Source organism: Hyla sarda, chromosome 6 (assembly GCF_029499605.1).
Source record: "Hyla sarda isolate aHylSar1 chromosome 6, aHylSar1.hap1, whole genome shotgun sequence".
Taxonomy (NCBI): Eukaryota; Metazoa; Chordata; class Amphibia; order Anura; family Hylidae; genus Hyla; species Hyla sarda.
This window is the reverse complement of record NC_079194.1, coordinates 48,097,778-48,118,306: the sequence shown is the minus strand read 5'-3', so window position 1 is coordinate 48,118,306 and position 20,529 is coordinate 48,097,778. Positions and strand designations below refer to the sequence as shown.

Below are 20,529 nucleotides of genomic sequence, written 5' to 3'. Positions count from 1 at the left end.
CAGTCCTTTATACACAATACGGAAATCGGGACAGGCCATACAATATCTTGAACCATGGAAAAGACAACATTTTGTTGTTGGATCTGGTGATTTCTGGTTATCCAGGGTGGTTATGGAGGATCCCAGGAGGCATTAAGACCAATACCTATAGTGGTGTAGGCCATTGAAGAATTATATTTCAAGATACATGTTAAGTGATGTTTATATGATGGCGACAGATTTGGAGGTCTTCCAGGCCTCTGCCTCACCACTAGTGGTTTAAAAAAACTCAAAAATTACAAATATTGATTAGTTGATTTCTTTTACATTTCTCCTATATCAATACGGTATATCATATGTGTACACTGTATGTATACCCTTCAAACTGTCTTGCCAGCAAGCAAACAGACCCCAAATAGGCAGGTGTCATATTTCTTGGTTTATTGTAATAATGCACATGCAGCAACGGTTTCCACTTGCAGCATGCTGTGTAACAGAAACGAAAATGTCCTTTAAATAAGGTTCATTACATAAACATAAACATAAACTACTGAGCTTCTCACCCAAAATTTGGCACATACATTCACAAAGTCAGTCTTTTTGGTGCAGTGTGTCAGTATTTAACATACCACAAACAAGCAGAAGAGTTTCTCTGCTGCTCTCTGGCTGTGCTCAAAAACCTGTGAGATCAGGTTCAGGACTGCAACACACACCAGAACTGTAGTATGGGAGTGACTTTATCTCCAGAACCTTCAGTCACTCCCAAAACCCAGAACCAAACTCCAGTCTTTAGTAATACCTACCTCCCAATTACCATTTTACCAGGGATCTGAGGTGTTACTGTTATGGGTGTTGTTGGCTAAGTGGAGGAGCATCGGAGACTTGTTTCCAATTTGAACAGAGCCTTGCAGATAAAATGTCTTCTCATCATACTAAAAACAAATTCTTCGAATTGTCAAAGTTCAGTTTTCCATAAGTGAATAATACACTGAAATTTATGAGAGTAAATCTGCAGTCTGTGTTCTGCAATAGCTATCATATAGAAGTAATAAGATATTTCTCTGGCAGCGTCCCAGCATTGGATAATAATAATGCCTTATTTCTTCTTCTTCTTCTTCTTCTTCTTTTAATAGAAAACCTTAAACCTAAACACATAGTCGACAACAATGACAGTGACGACGAACAGCAAGAGCCAAAAGGTAACTTTCCTCCATTCTCTTGAATCTATGTTTCTGCTGATAAGTTTTGGGTACTCTTTTTAAAGAGGTACTCCACTGCCCCAGCGTTCAGAACATTTTGTTCCGAATGCTGGGTGCGGGGGTCATGACGTCACACCCAAGCCCCTCGTGATGTCTCACCACGCCCCCTCAATGCAAGTCTATGGAAGGGGGCGTGGCAGCCACCACGCTCCCTCCCATAGACTTGCACTGAGGGGGCGTGGCGTGATGAAGGGCATGGCCGTGATTTCACAACCACGCAGCCCGCACCCAGCCACCACGCCCTCTCCTATAGACTTGCATTGAGGGGGAATGGTGTGACGTCAAGAGGGGCATGGTCATGACGTCACAACCCCCCCAGCCCGCACCCAGCGTTCGGAAAAAAATGTTCCGAGCGCTGGAGCAGTGGAGTACCCCTTTAAGGGGCACCAGCAGTGCAGACTCTACGCCAATGGGATCCAAGTTTGTTTTTAAGAATAAAGTCATAACTAGAAATTCTAATTTGATTGCTTTTAATCGCATATTTGGGCATGTATGCGTTCTATTGATAACCCCCCAAAAATTTAAAGCTCACTGTATACAAGTGACTTATATTAAAGTTATAGAAAAGCAGTAATTGAACATGAGATGTTGGGTGTTGGCGCGGATAACCTTTTTTTCTTATTTTCCTTCGTTCATTGCCTTTACAGCTAAGGCTTTATGTATGTATTGGTCTTACTCTGTCTCATTTAGGTAGTGAAAATACCGAAGCTGAAGAGGAATATCAAAGGAACAGTCAGGCGAGCTGGGTGCAGCGCATGTTGATGGCCATAGTCAGTGACAGTGCTCTGTTCAACACACGGGAAGGAAGAGCTGGCAAAGTGCACAACTTTATGCTGGGCCTAAACCTGAATACGTCCTATCCTTTGTCACCTTTAGCACATTTGGCTACTCAGGAATCTGTGGATGAGGACGAGACTGATCTTGCCGTTGCAGGTAACCATTTAGCTTAACCCGTTCATGACCCAGCAATATATTTTTTTTGGCACTTTTTTTTTTTGCTATTTACATTCTAAGACCCATATCTTTTTTTATTTTTCCACTGAAAAAGTTGTATGAGGCCTGATCAATAATTTCAGGGTTCACAATATGGTAAATATGACATGCTATCTTTATTCTATGGGTCAGTATGATTCCAATGATACCACATTTGGGTAATTTTTGTTATGTTTTAAGGTAAAAAAAAAAAATTGAAAACTTGAAAATTAAAAGTTTATTCAATGCCATGTTCTGACCCCTATAACTTTTTTTTATTTTTCCACCTAAGGAGCTATGATAGGATTTACATTTTGAGCCATAAGCTTTTAGTTTTTAATGTTATCACTGTTGCGTATATATGTCTTTTTGATCACTTTTTATGAAGTTTTTTCTGGGCCGTGATGTGACCAAAAATAAGCAATTTTGGAGTTTTTTTTTTGCGTTTGCTTTTATACCTTTTACCGTGCAGCATCAGAAACAAAATTTAATAGTTCGGACAATAACGCACGCAGTGATACCAATTTTTTTTTCTTTTTTAAGTGTTTTAATTGAAAAATAGTAAAAGGTGGGTGATATAAACTTTATTGGGGGGGGTTTAAATATTTTTTTAAACTTTTTTCTCACATTTTTTGGCTCCCCTAGGGGCCTATCATAAGCCATTAGATGGCTGTCATAGATCAAGCCTTTAGCAATAGGCAGCCTTTAGCAATCGTCGATCCACTGAGGACCAGGAAGTCCCCGTTCTTCCCCAGTAACTGATTCGCGGCCCGCGATTACATGACAGAGCTGTCTCCTAGACCCCAGGGATGTCTGTCATTTAATGTTCTAAGGCTGTGATTGCTATTGATCATGGCATTTAACCATTTAAATGACGGACATCTGAGCCAGCTCCAATGTCGTCATTACTGGCAGATATCAGCTGCTGATAGCAGCAGGGATCTGCCATTTATGACACTGTTCCGACCTGCGGGCCAGTGTCATGTTCGCCTCATCCGACCCACACTTTTAAAGTGTACCTATGGTCAACAAAAACTTTTTATATAATGTAGATATAACCATTTTATGTATATTTGCAATATACATTGATTAAAAAATGTGTATGTTTTTTGGGTAAAAAAGTGCTATCCCTACAGCTATTGCCTGTGTGTCTCCATAAGGAGTACAAATACAGGAAGTGAGGGTAGGAAAAGCGGGGCTCTGTGCAGGCTCCTGGGTTGTCAGTCATCCTGATGTGTGAGCCGAGGGCATGTCACAGAGCCTCCCTGGACAGAACCCTGCTTGTCCTCACTGCACAGAGCCCTGCTTGTCCTCACTGCACAGAGCCCTGCTTGTCCTCAGTGTACAGAGCCCTGCTTGTCCTCAGTGTACAGAGCCCTGCTTGTCCTCAGTGTACAGAGCCCTGCTTGTCCTCAGTGTACAGAGCCCTGCTTGTCCTCACTGCACAGAGTCCTGCTTGTCCTCAGTGTACAGAGCCCTGCGTGTCCTCAGTGTACAGAGCCCTGCTTGTCCTCAGTGTACAGAGCCCTGCTTGTCCTCGGTGTACACAGCCCTGCTTGTCCTCGGTGTACAGAGCCCTGCTTGTCCTCGGTGTACAGAGCCCTGCTTGTCCTCGGTGTACAGAGCCCTGCTTGTCCTCAGTGTACAGAGTCCTGCTTGTCCTCGGTGTACAGAGCCCTACTTGTCCTCAGTGTACAGAGCCCTGCTTGTCCTAAGTGTACAGAGCCCTGCTTGTCCTAAGTGTACAGAGCCCTGCTTGTCCACCATCACTTCCTGTATTTGAACTCCTCATAGAGACACACAGGCAATAGCGGTAGGGACAAAAATATACATATTTTTTAACCAATGTATATTACAAATGTACATATAATGGTATTATCTACATTCTATAAAAGTTTTTGTTGATGACAGGTACACTTTAAAGGGGTAATCCAGCCAAAGAGCAGCACCCACATTTTATGTGGGGCTGCGTCTCCAGCCTCAGAAAGCTCATGAACTGAGGGGGCGTGGCGTGACGCCACGAAGGGGCCTGGTGTTACGTCACGTCCCCAGTCCCGGAAAGATAGAGCTGTCCGAGACTGGAAACGCAGCCCCACATAGAATGCGGGTGCTGCACGGAGATCGTGGGAGGTCCCATCGGCGGGCCCCCCGCGATCAGACATCTTATCCCCTATCCTTTGGATAGGGAATAAGATGTCTTTGGCCGGAATACCCATTTAATAAGAAAACACATCAAAACTGCACATAATATGAACTGACCTAAACCCACTTATGAGTCTAATGAGTTTAACTGGGTGACTTCTAGCACAAGCAGGGTAATTAAATGGCCAGGAATGGCTGACACTCAGTGGCTGTCACATCAGCTAAAAGGGGTAATGCACAAGAACCTCTACGTTATTCCCTATTAATATCCTAGGATGTGCTTTATAACCAGAAAAATTAATTCTCTGAGTGCTTTATTTAACACTACAAGACATTTTTACAATTATTCCAATAATATTATAAAAGAATAAATAACTAGATAATACAAATACTACTTTCCGGTCAGGTTAAGGGATGGGCAGTGACGTCCAACCCTGGGTATGGACCCTTGATAAGGTTGGGCTTGTAACCAAGAATATGCATGGACAGGGTTCTATGCTGCTCTTCATGCCTAAGTTCATATTGGGCAGGTAAGCAGTACATTGGAAATAGGCCATTTTGTTTTATTTGTGAATGAACAAGGGAATTTACACATATGTAACCTCCATTACAAGTATGTAACTGCAATCTAGACACCGGAGCATTTTATATCATTTAAGTCTAGACTTAGGTTTTTTGTGTGTCTTTGGAAATCATGGGACTATTTATTTGTAAATATTTACTTAATATCTGTTTTATTTTATTACAGATCCTGATGAGTTTGATCAGATATATGAACCACTAGATGTGAAAAGCAAGAAAATACACATTGTGGACAGTGGTTTGACATTCAATATTCCGTACCCCCTTATCCTAAGGCCTCAACGAGGAGTTGATCTTATAATATCTTTTGATTTTTCTGCAAGACCAAGTGATTCAAGCCCTCCTTTCAAGGTAGTATGAATTCTACACAATTGGAATAGGGTTAGGCCTTTTTTTATCACTTTTTTTTGAGAAACTAAATTGTGTATTCCATATTGCAAAGATGAATGAAATGACGCATAACAATACATTTTTCATATCCTCGGGTAACTTTAATAATATACAAGACATAAAAGGAAACCACTCCATAATGACTTCACATTCACTGATCGGTACCTATTGCAGCAAGTACAAAGTACAACAGTTATCAACATGGTAGGAGGTTGAGGAGGTGTAGGACGACATTATATTTGATAAGAATATGGGGGTTTTGTTTCTAGATTCGTTTACTATACATTAAACTTATAGTAACAATACAACTGAGCATTGTATTTATATTGTGATGATTTGTTTTGTCCAGCTGGTTGGTAATATACAAAGATTTACTGCACATTTTGCATCAGATATTGTTTAATACAGTCCATACCATGCCTCTTTGGTATCACTTTTGCGTTTCTTAAGCTACTCTTCTTGTATGCTATTTATTATATAATTAAGTTATTTTTAAAACTTAAAGGGGTACTCCAGTGGAAAACATTATTATTATTATTATTATTATTTTAAATCAACTGGTGCCAGAAAGTTAAACAGATATGTAAATTACTTCTTTATAAAAATCTTAATCCTTCCAGTACTTATCAGCTCCTGTATGCTCCAGAGGAAGTTGTGTAGTTCTTTCCAGTCTGACCACAGTGCTCTCTGCTAACACCTCTGTCCATGTCAGGAACTGTCCAGAGTAGGAGCAAATCCCCACAGAAAACCTCTCCTGCTCTGGACAGTTCCTGACATGGACAGAGGTGTCAGCAGAGAGCACTGCGGCCAGACTGGAAATAACTACACAACTTCCTCTGGGGCATACAGCAGCTGATAAGTACTGAAAGGATTCAGGTTTTTAAATAGAAGTAATTAACAAACCAGTTGATTTAAAAAAAATAAATAATAATAATTCCACCGGAGTACCCCGATAAAAAACTAAGTAAATAAAATAATAATATGAATGTTCATATGGATTCTTCTGCCTTAGTATTAACATTATAAAGGGTTACTATGATGCCCAGACATGTAAAAAATTTTGATCACTCCGTATTGCTGCTGTGGTGCACCACGGGGTGTGATGTGAAGTGTAAGGGGGCAGATGTTATGGCCCCAGAGGTAAATGGTATTAACCCCTTCTTGTTGTGATGCCTGGGTGTGGTTTGGCCTTATAAACACCCGAAGGTAGTGCCGCTAATCCTAGGCTAGACAGGCTCAATAAAGAGTCCAAGGCCAGGTTAAGGGTCATGGTAGCTTTACTGAGGGAAGACAGATGAGGGGGGGCTGCGCAAGGAGCCCATAGGTCACTTGGGAGGTCACCTGGTCACTGGGGTTCTCTGGGTAACAATACAATCATGTGGTACAAAGACTAAAAGGTATATTACACTTATAATATATAACTACATATAACCTGTAAATACTATAGGGTTTGCTGCAGGAGAGCCCCAAGGACCCACAGGGACTCTGCCTGACAGGGCAGAAGTACAGTACGGCAACATCCCGTACTGGGACATAACACTGTGATTGGTAGTTATAAGCTGGGGAATTGCGCAGTATTGCAGCAATAGAAGATATCCAGCTCCTGGAAAAAAATATGATAAAACTTGTAGTTTATTTTGTCCATATTAAAAAATCTGGAAAGACCGCTCTTGTAAAAAATGACATGTCACTAAAAATAGTCAGGGAAACGCTGACGTAATTCGAGTTTGAACAAAGTTCTTAGTCATGGCCGCACTCCACTCCCTGGCCGGCAGACAAATCTGACCTTTTCATTGCATAGACTTCTATAGAGACAAAGGTCAGTTTTGATTGGCAGCCAAGAAGTGAGACATGTCCTGCCGCAACCTTCCCCCGCTTATACTAGCAATTGAAGCAGGTCTCAGTACCGCAATCTAAATTTTTGACACTTCTGGGAAACACTTCAAAAGGTTTTTTAATGTTTAATCACTATTGAAGTCCATCTTTTACTATTTATAGGAAAACATTTTTTTTTCCTGTTTTGTATACTTTAAATCTCTTTCGAAAAGCCATACAAGCCACAGTCTCCGGTCTCCTAACACACTCCTTTACCCAAAATGTTCCCCACGGCTGTACCTTTCTGTCCATGTGCTTCTGTCTCCAATCAGTTCAGCTGTTTTCCCGCAACAGCGCCGCAAAGTTCATGCTACTTTCGGGTTATAGTGGTGTGGGGGATGACATAAAAATAGTCATCCACCATGTGGCCTTGCTCCAGCTTCCTGTTCCTCCATGCCTCCCTCCTCCTCATCCCCTAGCAAAATAAACCAGACCCCCCCCCCCCCACATGCCACCCATGCAATTAACTAAGCCTGCGCTGTAAAACTGATAGGCGAGGGGAATCCTTAGGCGATTGCACAGCCCAGCGAATCGCGGCTGTGCAAACAAAGATGCTATGAATATGTAAACTGTGGGAGTGACCCACGGGAGGGTAGGGGGGCTGGCAGAGAGCGGGGAGGATCTGGAGAATGGTGACGTTTCGTTACCAAGATGGCCGCGGCCCACCGAATGCATGGGGTACGAAATTCATCATTGTGAAAAACCGGCTATACTTACAGATTTCTGAAAAGTTGGGGATGCGTGCATGTAACTTAATGGAGGTGAATTTCATTGTTGTATAACTTCTTGCTAGCTTTGCAATGGTCCAAAAAAATAGCTTTACATGAGCGGATTATCGGGCGAATGAGCATTTGTGGGAATTTGTTAGTTTTGGCCCTTGCCAAAGACGCTTAGATCCTTAGGCCCTATTCACACAACATTACGTCCACAGACCGCTTGAAAATGTGCTGTCTCCATAGATGGCAATGTATTGCCGAGCAAATTCTGCAGAAAGAATTAACATGTCAATTCTTTGGAGTGCGTAATCTGAATTTTCACGGCAGATGTTTCCGCTGCTGAAATTCCGCCGTGTTCTCAGTGCAGCAGGATCCCATTGAAAATAATGGCACTCAGCTGCAACAGAATTTCCAAGCAGAACTTTTCTGTCAGATTCCGCTTGGAATGAGGCCTAACACTTTTACTATTTTTCTTATTTCTAACACATGAAAGGGGTTATCTAGGATTAGAAAAACAGAGCTAATTTCTTCAAAAAACAGCACCACCCCTGTCTTCAGGTTGCATGTATTATTGCAGCTCAGTTCCATTGAAGTGAATCCTGGACAACCCATGTAATGGAGAAACTGATGAGACTTTCTTTCCTCCATATCCAGAGGGTTACTTAATTGCTAAAGGTAAACATTATAAGTGCATTAAACAACTCCTCCGACAAAGTGCAGCATATTTTATACATGAAAAGTCATCTTTACGATGGGGAACTTTTGACTTCTTCAAGGAATTTTAAACATCTGAAATGTTTACTTCCGCTCCAGGATCTCCTCCTCGCTGAGAAGTGGGCGCGCATGAATAAGCTGCCGTTTCCAAAGATAGATCCGCACGTCTTCGACAGGGAAGGCTTGAAGGAATGTTACGTGTTTCGACCTAAGAACCCGTCAGTAGAGAAAGACTGTCCCACCATCATTCATTTTGTTTTGGCTAATATTAAATTTAGAAAATTCAAAGCTCCAGGTATGTCCATTAAAAAAAAAGAAATTCCTGATCAAGGATTTCGAGATGATTTCTGTACGAGCATTTTACTATCTCTGTATTATATTATCCAATGCCCCCAAATACCAAGTGTCTCACTTTGCCCTGTTTTGAAGCACTGGACCCACACGCTTAAAGGGGTACTCCGGTGGAAAACTTTTTTCTTTTTTAAATCAACTTGTGCCAGAAAGTTAAACAGATTTGTAAATCACTTCTATTAAAAATCTTAACCCCTCCAGTGCTTTTTAGCGGCTGTATACTACAGAGGAAGTTTTTTTCTTTTTCTGTCACGACCACAGTGCTCTCTGCTGACACCTCTGTCAGCATACAGCCGCTAATAAGCACTGAAAGGATTAAGATTTTTTAATAGAAGTAATTTACAAATCTGTTTAACTTTCTGGCACCAGAGGGTGTGGGTCCAGTGCATGAAAATGGGACAAAGTGACACACGGAGGTAATAAAAGCAAATTACAGTACACAGTATTATAAAACTGCATCATGGGTTCAAAGGCTAAAGAAAAAAAATCCTGGATTACCCCTTTACTACTAATGTTAAAACAGCCTAACAGTTGTGGTTATGCTTTACTAACAGTTGGCACCATATGAAGTTAAGTTGGTGGCAATTTTGGCAAAAATCTTTGTGGAAGTCATGCAGCCTCGTGGCTAAGCAAAACCAATGGGGTCAACTGCAACCAAGGTGTGGCCACAACCGCAAGTCAACAGTCCCAAGAAATTCATCTCAGAATTCACTTTATGAAACCATGGATCCCATCACTCCATAAAGATATTATTGGGGAGATGTCCTGGTGTCCTGCTCCAGTCCCCTGATGCAATCATCTTTTTGAAGTCCAGTGTGATGTGCCAGGCCCAGGAAGCAACTGAACCCAATGTGTCCTACTGAAGCTAAGCGAATCACTGGCTGCAGCAATGTCCCGCCTCAGCCAGTGATTGGCTGAGGGCAATGTGATATATTGAGGCTTTGGACACCAGGAAGAAGACCAGGGTCACAGGCCCAATATGTCACATGCTCCTCAGCCAATCACTGGACGAAGTAGGACACCACTACAGTCATCCATTCGTTGAGCTGCACCATGTTGTATTGGACCTCTGAAGCAGGAAGAGGCTCGCACCAGGGACCGGAGCAGAATACCAAAGGCACCAGGGGAGTGCAGGAGGAGAGTCAAGTTTTTTTTTTATTTTTTTTAAATATCTTACAGAATAGGCATGGTTAAAGCAAGGAACCTCCAGCTGGATAACCCATTTAAAGGGGTATTCTGGGGTATTCTTAAAATATGTTTCTGGGGCCAAGTTAAAAACTGAAAAAATACTTACACTTATACTTACCTAGTCCCGATTCTGCTCCCTAAAGCTTCACTATTCTAGGTTTGTAGTCAGCACAAGCGATTGCAGGCATGGCCAATCAGTAGCTGAAGCAAGACTGACTGACTGAGCAGGCAATCACTTAAAAAATATATATTTCACATGTCCTAGAGGCATGTCAGTTTTGATCAGTCGGGGTCGGAGTGTTCAGACCTTGACCTGATGTTAGAATGAGCAAGTAGACATGTTCTTGGCTATGCGCTCCTTTCCCCACGCTTTCTGACAGCAACTCCCATAGAGACAATCCCATAGACTTACACTGTAAGTTTGTCTAGATCATGTAGCACAGAGTCAGAAGAGAATGCACCTTCTCCTGGCTAATTCTTGCGATCAGTCATTTTTTTTTTTTTTAAGTGACAGTGCTCTATTAAATCTTGTCCTTATACTATTACATAGGCTTATTAGGAATATTTATAACTTTTTTTCCCCCACATATTCAAAGTTATTATTACACTTGCCAAACTGTTGTTTATGCAATGACAATATTTTTAATTACTATTATCATCATTATTTATATAATTAAAGGGGTACCCCACACCTAGACATCTCATCCCCTATCTAAAGGATAGAGGATAAGATGTCTGATCGCGAGGGTCCCGCCGCTGGGGACCCCCGCAATATAGCATGCAGCACCCACCTGTATCTGCTTCTGGCAGCGCTGGAGGTTCGGGCTCCTGACCACGGGAACGGAAGATCGTGACGTCACGACTCCGCCCCCATGTGACGTCACGCCCCGCCCCCTCAATGCAAGTCTATGGGAGGGGGCGTGGCAGCTGCCACGTCCCCTCCCATAGGCTTGCATTGAGGGGGTGGAGCGTGATGTCACACAGGGGCGGAGCCGTGACGTCACAATGCTCCGGCCCCTTGATCGACAGTAATCAGACCCGGAGCAAACACGCTCCGGGGACTGATTTTAACGGGGTGCAGCGTGCAAGATCATGGGGGTCCCCAGCGGCGGGACCTCCGCGATCAGGCATCTTATCCCCTATCCTTTGGATAGGGGATAAGATGTCTAAGTGCCAGAGTACCCCTTTAATAATAATAATAAATTAATAATAATACATGTACATAAAAAATTAGACTTTTTATTATTCTAGATTTGCTGTGGTGCATGTTATACAGTATACGTTTTTCTGATATTATACTAACATGGCTATTTATATAATATATAAATATATAATCTCAGGTGTCCCCAGAGAAACTGCTGAAGAAAAGGACTTTGCAGACTTTGACATTTTTGATGATCCCGAAAGTCCTTATTCAACGTTCAATTTCCAATATCCTAATGAAGCTTTTAAAAGGCTGCACGATCTCATGGAGTTCAATACGCTCAACAACATAGATGTACGTATACAATTGTGACATGTGATTTATTAGTCTGTTAAATCTGTGGTATGCAGGAATACCTAATATTTACAGTGCGAGGAGATGGATGTGGGTGGCACCGCTACGGTTTTATCAGGTCCAGCTGCATCTATAGACACGTCAGGCCTTCTTTATAAAAATTGCTGGAAACATGTCGACAGTAACAAATATAGTAAAGATTTGGGCCACAATAAGGCTGGTTTCCACCTACTCTTTTTATTTTTGAGAGGGGGGGGGGGATTCCTTTGACATTACAAAAAAAAATGCTCGGTCTTTGTGCACTCCCAAGATGCAGTTTTTGTGGGTTTTTATTGATTTCCATCTAACATCTGGCCACAGCGTTTTTTCACCAAAAGAAAACAGGATGGAACCTAACCGAGCGGAATCGGGAGGAAAGAAGATTCTCATTGTTTTCAATGGGATTTTACTGCAATGTGCAAATTTCCACTGAAAGAATTGACAGGTCAAGTTTTTTTGTGGATGCCAGAATTTGAATTTCCGCACCAGAAATGTGAGTTTCCGGCGCAGAAATTAAAATTCTGGCATCCACAGAAAAACTTGACCTGTCAACTCTTTCAGCGGAATCCGCTCAGGAATTGCACTGACACAAAGATTATGTTCACACGGGAGAATGTCCGCACAGCAAATTTGCGTGCGGCATTAGCTGGACAGTGGAGCGCCGGCAGAACACGCCAGCACTAGGATCACTCGGAAATGCGCTGTCTTAGAGATGGAATGCATTTCCGCGCGGACAGAAGCATCAGAAGCATCTGGGGCAGAAATTCTGCCATGCAAACAGTGCAGCAGAATCCCATTGAAATCTATGGGACTCTGCTGCGAAATCTCCATGCAGAATTCCACACAGAAATTCTATCGTGTGAACATGGCCTTAGATCAACACAGCAATCAAGTATGTTAGAAAACCTTCTGCATTAGAACTTTCTTAAAACTTTTACATTTCTTTTGTTAATGACTCTAAATATACTTTAATGCTTTCCTTTATTATGTGTTGTACTATATGGGCATCTAATCCTCTCCCGGTGGCTGTGGTAATAGGATATGCGTTATAAAACACTTGTTTTTATGCAAACTATATCAATACTTCTATAAAACCACACACTTGTATGATATAATAACATGGTGTACATATCAGCACTGGGCTAAAATCCCAAACAGATCCATCACGTATGCGGTTTTATTAGAAAGGTTACATAAGTAGATTACTTTATAATGGTTCTGGAACAGTTATGTTGCTTGTGGTTTCTGTGTGGTTTTATTATATCTGAACAGCTCCCAAACCAAGCAAACACTAAATCCAAAGTTTGAAATTGTGTATAAACCTTATAAATATTATACACAACCAACTTTTTCTTGCAACAACATGTAAGGAATTTGGAAAAAAAACCTCAAAGGGGTATTCCAGGAAAAACCTTTTTTTTTCTTACCAACTGGCTCCAGAAAGTTAAACAGACTTGTAAATTACTTCTATTAAAAAATCTTAATCCTTCTAATAATTATCAGCTGCGGAAGGTGAGTTGTTCTTTTCTGTCTGGCAACAGTGCTCTCTGCTGACATCTCTGCCTGTCTCGGGAACTGCACAGAGTAGAAGAGGTTTGCTATGTGGATTTGCTTCTACTCTGGACAGTTCCCGAGACACGTGTCATCAGAGAGCACTTAGACAGAAAAGAACAACTCAACTTCAGCAGCTCATAAGTACTGAAAGGATTAAGGTTTTTTAATAGAAGTCATTTACAAATCTGTTTAACTTTCTGGAGTCAGTTTTTTTTCTTCTGGATAACCCCTTTAATTTACACCTGTGGTTAACATTTGGACTCTTGGCATGAATGCAGTTTAATGTAGTGTATCTTAGATATTTCTTTGAGATTGTATCTATAATTTCCATACAGTCAGTCTCTGTATAGCATACAAACCCCATACTTCTCTGCATTTATTGGAAAATGTCTGATTTGAGTATAAATGGTGTGAAGTCAGTACTATAGACTGTTAAAGGGGTTGTCTGGTGTGTTCATTTTTAATTAAAATGCTGAAAACCTAAAAAAAATTAATAAAAAATACATTCACCTTACCGCTCCTGCCAGTCTCTACTTGACGCCCCCTCTTGACTAGTGATGAGCAGCAGGGGCCATATTCGAATTCGCGACATTTTGCAAATATACTGACGATGATTCGTCCTATGTTTGCGAAATTCGCATATTCGCTATGTTCTTTCACTTTTTTTTCCCATGCGAAAATTCGCATAAAAAAATATGCATGTGAAAAAAATGACAATTTGCATAAAAATTCGCATTTGAAAAAAAAAAAAAAAAAAAAAAGAATATTCATCATTACGAATATATAGCGCTATATTCGAAATATTCGCGAAATCGCGAAGTGCCGATATTCGGGATAAAAATTTGCATTACGAATATTCATGCTTAAAGGGGTACTCCGCCCCTAGACATCTTATCCCCTATCCAAAGGATAGGGGATGAGATGTCAGATCGCCAGGGTCCCGCTGCTGGGAACCCCGGGGATCGCTGCTGCAGCACCCCGCTATCATTACTGCGCAGAGCGAGATCGCTCTGCATGTAATGACGCACAATACAGGGGCCGGAGCATCGTTACATCACGGCTCCGCCCCTCGTGACGTCACGGACCGCCCCCGTCAATACAAGTCTATGGGAAGGGGGCATGCCGGTCGTCACGCCCCCTGCCATAGACTTGCATTAGGGGACGGGCCGTGATGTCATGAGGGGCGGGGCCATGACGTCACGCTGCTCTGGCCCCTGTATCACCCGTCATTACGCACAGAGCGAACTCGCTCTGTGCAGTAATGATAGCGGGGTGCCGCAGCGGCGATCCCCGGGGTCCCCAGCAGCGGGACCCCGGCGATCTAACATCTTATCCCCTATCCATTGGATAGGGGATAAGATGCCAGGGGCGGAGTACCCCTTTAACACTACTCTTGACCTGTGCCATGTGACTGCTGAAACCAAAAACTGTCTGTAGCAGGTCAGCACTACAGCCAAAGACTGGTTGTACCGGGTTACTACTGCGGTCAAAGACTAATTGTAACAAGCACATTAGGCGAAGCGTTCGGCAAAACTCCCATAGTGATATTGCTTTGATATGGTGCAGCTATAATGGACACATGACACAGTTGCAGTCCACCGGAGTGCTCAATCAGAAAAACAACCATGATATCCAGCATAGAAGATTGAAGATGGCACTCACCAGTGATGGCGCAACAACGGTGTCTCTTTATTTACAGCAATGCAACCGGCAGACAAACAGCATCGGGATGAGGGACGCCACGGGTGTCCTTCATCCCGATTCTGTTTGTCTGCCGGTTGCATTGCTGTATTTAAAGAGTCACCGTTGTTGTACTGTCACTGGTGAGTGCCATCTTCAATCTTCTATGCTGGATATTCTAATTGTAACAAGTTTATCACTGTGCCCAAAAACACTAGTTGTAACAGGTCACCACCGAGGCCAAAACTGGTTGTAGCAATTAGCTTGTAGCTTGCATTATTACTACACAAGATAATACGCAAAATCATTAGCGCACAGTTTGCACCTCTTAAAGGGGTACTCCAGTGGAAAACTTTAATTTTCTGACACCAGTTTATTTAAAAAAAATAAAACAGATTTGTAAATTACTTCTATTAAAAAATGTTTACCCTTCCAGTACTTTTTAGCAGCTGTATGCTACAGAGGAAATTCTTTTCTTTTTGAATTTCTTTTTTGTCTTGTCCACAGTGCTCTCTGCAGACACCTCTGTCCATGTCAGGAACTGTCCAGAGCAGCATAGGTTTGCTATGGGGATTTTCTCCTGCTCTGGACAGTTCCTGATACGGGCATCAGGTGTCAGCAGAGAGCACTGTGGACAAGACAAGAAAGAAATTCAAAAAGAAAAGAATTTCCCCTGTAACATACAGCAGCTAAAAAGTACTGGAAGGGTAAAGATTTTTTAATAGAAATAATTTACAAATCTGTTTAACTTTCTGGCACCAGTTGATTTAAAAAAAATGTTTTCCACCAGAGTACCCCTTTAAGATGCCCTAATAAAGGCTAGAATATTGGGTGCAACTGTAGACAGTACTGGATCTATCCGTTGTGCCAGTGGTCATCCAGACGGCCCACCAGATACAATACAAAAGAGAGGAAGAGACCACAGCAACAAATTGGAAAATCGGGTATCTTGTGCAAAAAAGAACTTTAAAATTGTATTGGTTTCCAAAAACAAGTGACGTTTAAGCTACATATTAGCCTTTATTGAGCAAGTTTTTGGGAACCAGTACATTTTTAAAGCTCTTTTTGCACAAGATACCTGTGTTTCCAATTTGGTGCTGTGGCCTCTTCCTCTCTTTTGTACAGTACTATGCAACCACTTCGCTTAAAGGGGGTTATCCCCACCAGTCACAAGAAGGACTTTGTCATTCACTTGTCCCCCAAGTGAATGAAGTGGCAGTGCACATGCTTGATCAATGTTCCATTCATTTTCTATGGTGCTTCTGAACATTGCTGAACCCTTAAAGGGGTACTCCTGTGGAAAACTTTTTTTTATTTTTTTTAAATCAACTGGTGCCAGAAAGTTAAACAGATTTGTAAATTACTTCTATTAAAAAATATTCATCTTTCCAGTACTTTTCAGCTGCTGTATACCACAGAGGAAAGGGTTTTCTTTTTGGAACACAGTGCTCTCTGCTGACATCTCTTTCCATTTTAGGAACTGTCCAGAGCAGCATATGTTTGCTATGGGGATTTTCTCCTACTCTGGACAGTTCCTAAAATGGACAGAGATGTCAGCAGAGAGCACTGTGGTCATGATGTCAGCAGAGAGCTCTGTCTTCCAAAAAGAAAACCATTTCCTCTGTAGTATTCAGCAGCTAATAAGTACTGATAGGATTAAGATTTTTTAATAGATGTAATTTACAAATCTGTTTAACTTTCTGGCACCAGTTGATAAAAAAAAAAAAAAAAAAGTTTTCCACGGGAGTACCCCTTTAACTCTGCAAAGTCTGGAAGTCCCATAGATAGTGAATGGAATGGTGGTTAAGCATGCGCACTGCCACTAAACTCATTCAGGGGATAATTGACTATTCTCGGGACAGGTGGGGTCCTAGCAATTGGTCCTAGCAATCAGCTATGTATCCCTGTGGAAAGATAAGTTAAAATATTTCCATAAACCATTTAAGGGGACATTTACACATTTAGGTGGATTAACTTGCAAACTTGTAGCGTGTTTCCCGCTGTGAGTTTGATTAGGGGCAGGCTCTCAACAGGCTGTCTGCAGCAGATTTTCAGCAGTGGAATTTCAATTGTGGAAAATCCACCGCAGACCCTATTGACTTCCGCTTGTGTGAACATACCCTAAAGGTCATTTAGCATGGTACTAACATAGTCATTTACATTGCACCTAACACAGCAGTTAAAAAAAAAAAAAAAAAAGTGGGTCTCAAACTTTTTGTTCTAGTTTTGGCTTAAAATACTGACCAACCTGCTGACCAAATTCTGACCAAACTACTATGTGCAAAGGCAATACTCACATCACATGTAGGGGCTATATTTGGCCGTGAGCCAGGGATTGCTTCCAATGCTGATACTAGACATGACTATAAGCTTCCATTGTCCTCCTGACATATGGACAAAAATGGTCAAAATGCAGGAAAGGGGTAAAAGAACTGCCAAGGTAATGCAGGGACAAGCCAAAAACAGTTACTGTAAATGGTTCTTGTATATGTCACTACTGTTCTTATAGACTGTAATAACATCAGGAAGATTGTCCCTAGACTGCTATTATAGCCACAATACAGGAATACTGTAATCTGCTGTTGTCTTTGAATGTTCTCCAGGCGGCCTGCTTCCTGTAAATTATGTCAGGCTATTCCCAATATATTCTCTCTGCCCCCTTTACAGCGAGCTGGACTTGTCGCAGGTTGTCCCATGTCTACTGGCTGCAGAAAGTCATTTCTACTATGCAGGTTATAGAGCTTCTCTTTCAGGTGTACCTGTCGCTTTAAAAAAGTTTGACTTGTCCTAGAGACATCAAAAGTTTCGATTGGTCGGCGTCTGAGTGTTTGAACTCTGACCATTCGCCAGACAGAGCTGGGAGAAAAGAGCGGCTGACCGAGACAATTCCATAGACTCACATTATAAGGTATGTTCACATTTTACGAGGAATCATTTCAGTCAGAAAATTCAGCAAATTCTATCAATTCCTCAGTGTGAACATACCCTAAGTTCATCTCACTAGAGCGCTTTTCTCCCAGCTTGTTCGATTAGGGTCCAGGCACCAAGACCCTGTCCGATCAAACCTAGTCAAAGGTTTTCTTAAAGTGACAGTGTGGTGTCCCAGCACCAAAGGTGGTTCTGTGGGCTAAAGATTGCCTCGGGCATCCCTGCTGTCTCTCTGTTGGGCCCAGTGCTCCATTGTCTGACCTGTTATACTGTGATATATTTTTGTGTCATGTTATGTAGTAATTTATGTACTGTACCTTTAAGGGATTGTGGCATAGTGACCAGGTGACCCTGACGCTCCAGTGGGGGACCCCAAAACATAGCCCTTATGTAGTATAGGGGAGGAGGAGTGTTCAGGGGCAGTTAGGAGAGGAGGTTGAGAGGAGTCCAGGAGGGGAGTGCTGATACTGTGAGGAGAAGCATAGGGAGAAGCTTGTGTGGAAAATCATGTCTTCAGTCAATCAAGTTACATTTTTCAAGTAAGCATTGGCTTCTAATAATTGGAAATCTGCTGCAACAGCAACTACAACTCCCAGCAAGGCGACAGACTCCTTGGGTCACCCTCTACACTAAAGCTTGTATTGTCAAGGATTTAGCCACCTCAGCGACATTAAAGATAGTTATCCATAACCTTGCATCAGTGTATTCAATACCCCATGTCTGGCCCTAGAGAAGCTATCTCATCCCCGGACCGTGAAGGTTAACAGTGCCCTGGCGTCACAAAATTTATCTTACACCCTCACCATTAGTGGCACCACAGCCTTGTATCCACACCGTAGATAGGGGATAAATTTTTTGCCATGACATATCTCCTTTACACTGACAGTTAAAGTGACAGTGCCCAGTTAAGCTTTGCATTAATGGATACCTTCTTATTCCCTTGCAGGTGATCAAGGAAGCCATTAAAGAAAGCATTGAGTACAGGAGGCAGCACCCGTCCCGGTGCTCGGTGTCCCTCAGCAATGTCGAAGCTCGGAGATACTTTAACAAGAGCAAAGACCTAAGCTGAGTCATCCGACCTAGAACGGCAATGGCACGACCGGTCCCCCTAGTTGTATGTGGATGAGACAAAAGAGTCACATGTAACACATATGTATAAACATGGAATGTTATTTATCATCGTTATTTTCATCATTCTTATTCTTGTTTTTGTATCGCAAATAGACAAACCGTTAATGGATATAAAAAAAAAAAAAAAGACAAATCTCTTTTTTTTTTCCCGGACATTGTTATCACGTGTATCTATTTGGTCTCCTGAGTTAAAATTTATAGTTACTCAGAACTTCTTTGTACTGTACCTATAGCGTGAGGGTGCACATTTCCTGCATAGGCCTCAATGCTAACCTTATCTGTCTGATATATCCTGAGCTCGCTGCGTCCTGACATGAATCTGTCACCGCGGGAAAAAACCTGAAACTACTGTGATGACTGGATGGATGAAAAGTTGCTGAAAACAAATATATAGTCTTTGTATAAACATGCATTAGCTAACAGCTGTGGTCTTCATATTGTGAACCTCCAGCTGTTGCAAAACTACAACTCCCAGCATGCCCGGACAGCCGTTGGCTGTCCGGGCATGCTGGGAGTTGTAGTTTTGCAACGGTTTGAGGGTCACAGATTGAAGACCACTAGTCGACAGTAAGCCTACAAACAATCTATGGCCTGGACTCCTAAGCTGGACTCTTTACTTCTTTATCAGCATGCAGCTCTTGGGCAAGTAAATACAAAGATATCATTTACCCATTCAGAGTTGGCTGTCTGGGCATGCTGGAAGTTGTAGTTTTGCAACAGCTGGAGGGGCACAGTTTGGAGACCACGATCCTACAGTAAGACTACAAACAATCTATAGCCCGGACTCCTAAGCCGGACTCTTAAAGGGGTACTCCGCCCCTAGACATCTTATCCCCTATCCAAAGGATAGGGGATAAGATGTCAGATTGCCGCGGTCCCGCTGCTGGGGACCCCGGGGATCGCCGCTGCGGCACCCTGCTATCATTACTGCACAGAGCGAGTTCGCTCTGTGCGTAATGACGGGCGTTACAGGGGCCGGAGCAGCGTGACGTCATGGCTCCGCCCCTCATGACATCACGGCCCGTCCCCTTAATGCAAGTCTATGGCAGGGGGCGTGACGACCGCCACGCCCCCTTCCCATAGACTTGTATTGACGGGGGCGGGCCATGATGTCACGAGGGGCGGAGCCGTGACGTAACGATGCTCCGGCCCCTGTATTGCCCGTCATTACGTGCAGAGCGCTCTGCTCAGTAATGATAGCGTGGTGCTGCAGCAGCGATCCCCGGGGTCCCCAGCAGCGGGCCCCCGGCGATCTGACATCTTATCCCCTATCCTTTGGATAGGGGATAAGATGTCTAGGGCCGGAGTACCCCTTTAACTAATTTATCAGCATGCAATGTTTGGAAAAGTAAATACAAAAATAAAATTGACCCATTCGGATTCGGCATCTATTCACCTATACAGTGTGTGTGTGTGTGTGTGGGGGGGGGGGGTGTTACAATTTGAGGAGGTTTTGTGGTCACATATCCACTGATTAGAGTACTGGTAGAACTCTGGGGGTGACTCCCAACAATGACAAAAACAGGAGTCC

The 20,529-nt window shown here is 42.5% G+C and overlaps 1 protein-coding gene across 10 annotated transcripts in view; it reads left to right on the top strand.

Annotated features, from left to right (window-relative positions):
• The window catches only part of PLA2G4A (phospholipase A2 group IVA), a 118,052-nt gene extending 98,907 nt beyond the window's left edge, over window positions 1-19,145 (top strand). For all 10 annotated transcript variants that reach the window (XM_056523618.1, XM_056523620.1, XM_056523619.1 and 7 more), the window contains 6 exons: window positions 1,113-1,178; window positions 1,929-2,171; window positions 5,101-5,285; window positions 8,729-8,924; window positions 11,509-11,666; window positions 18,814-19,145. In XM_056523618.1, the coding sequence (XP_056379593.1) occupies window positions 1,113-1,178; window positions 1,929-2,171; window positions 5,101-5,285; window positions 8,729-8,924; window positions 11,509-11,666; window positions 18,814-18,936 (971 nt within the window). In that variant the 3' untranslated portion in view covers window positions 18,937-19,145. The remainder of the gene's footprint in view (window positions 1-1,112; window positions 1,179-1,928; window positions 2,172-5,100; window positions 5,286-8,728; window positions 8,925-11,508; window positions 11,667-18,813) is intronic.
• The last annotated feature ends 1,384 nt before the right edge of the window (window positions 19,146-20,529 follow it).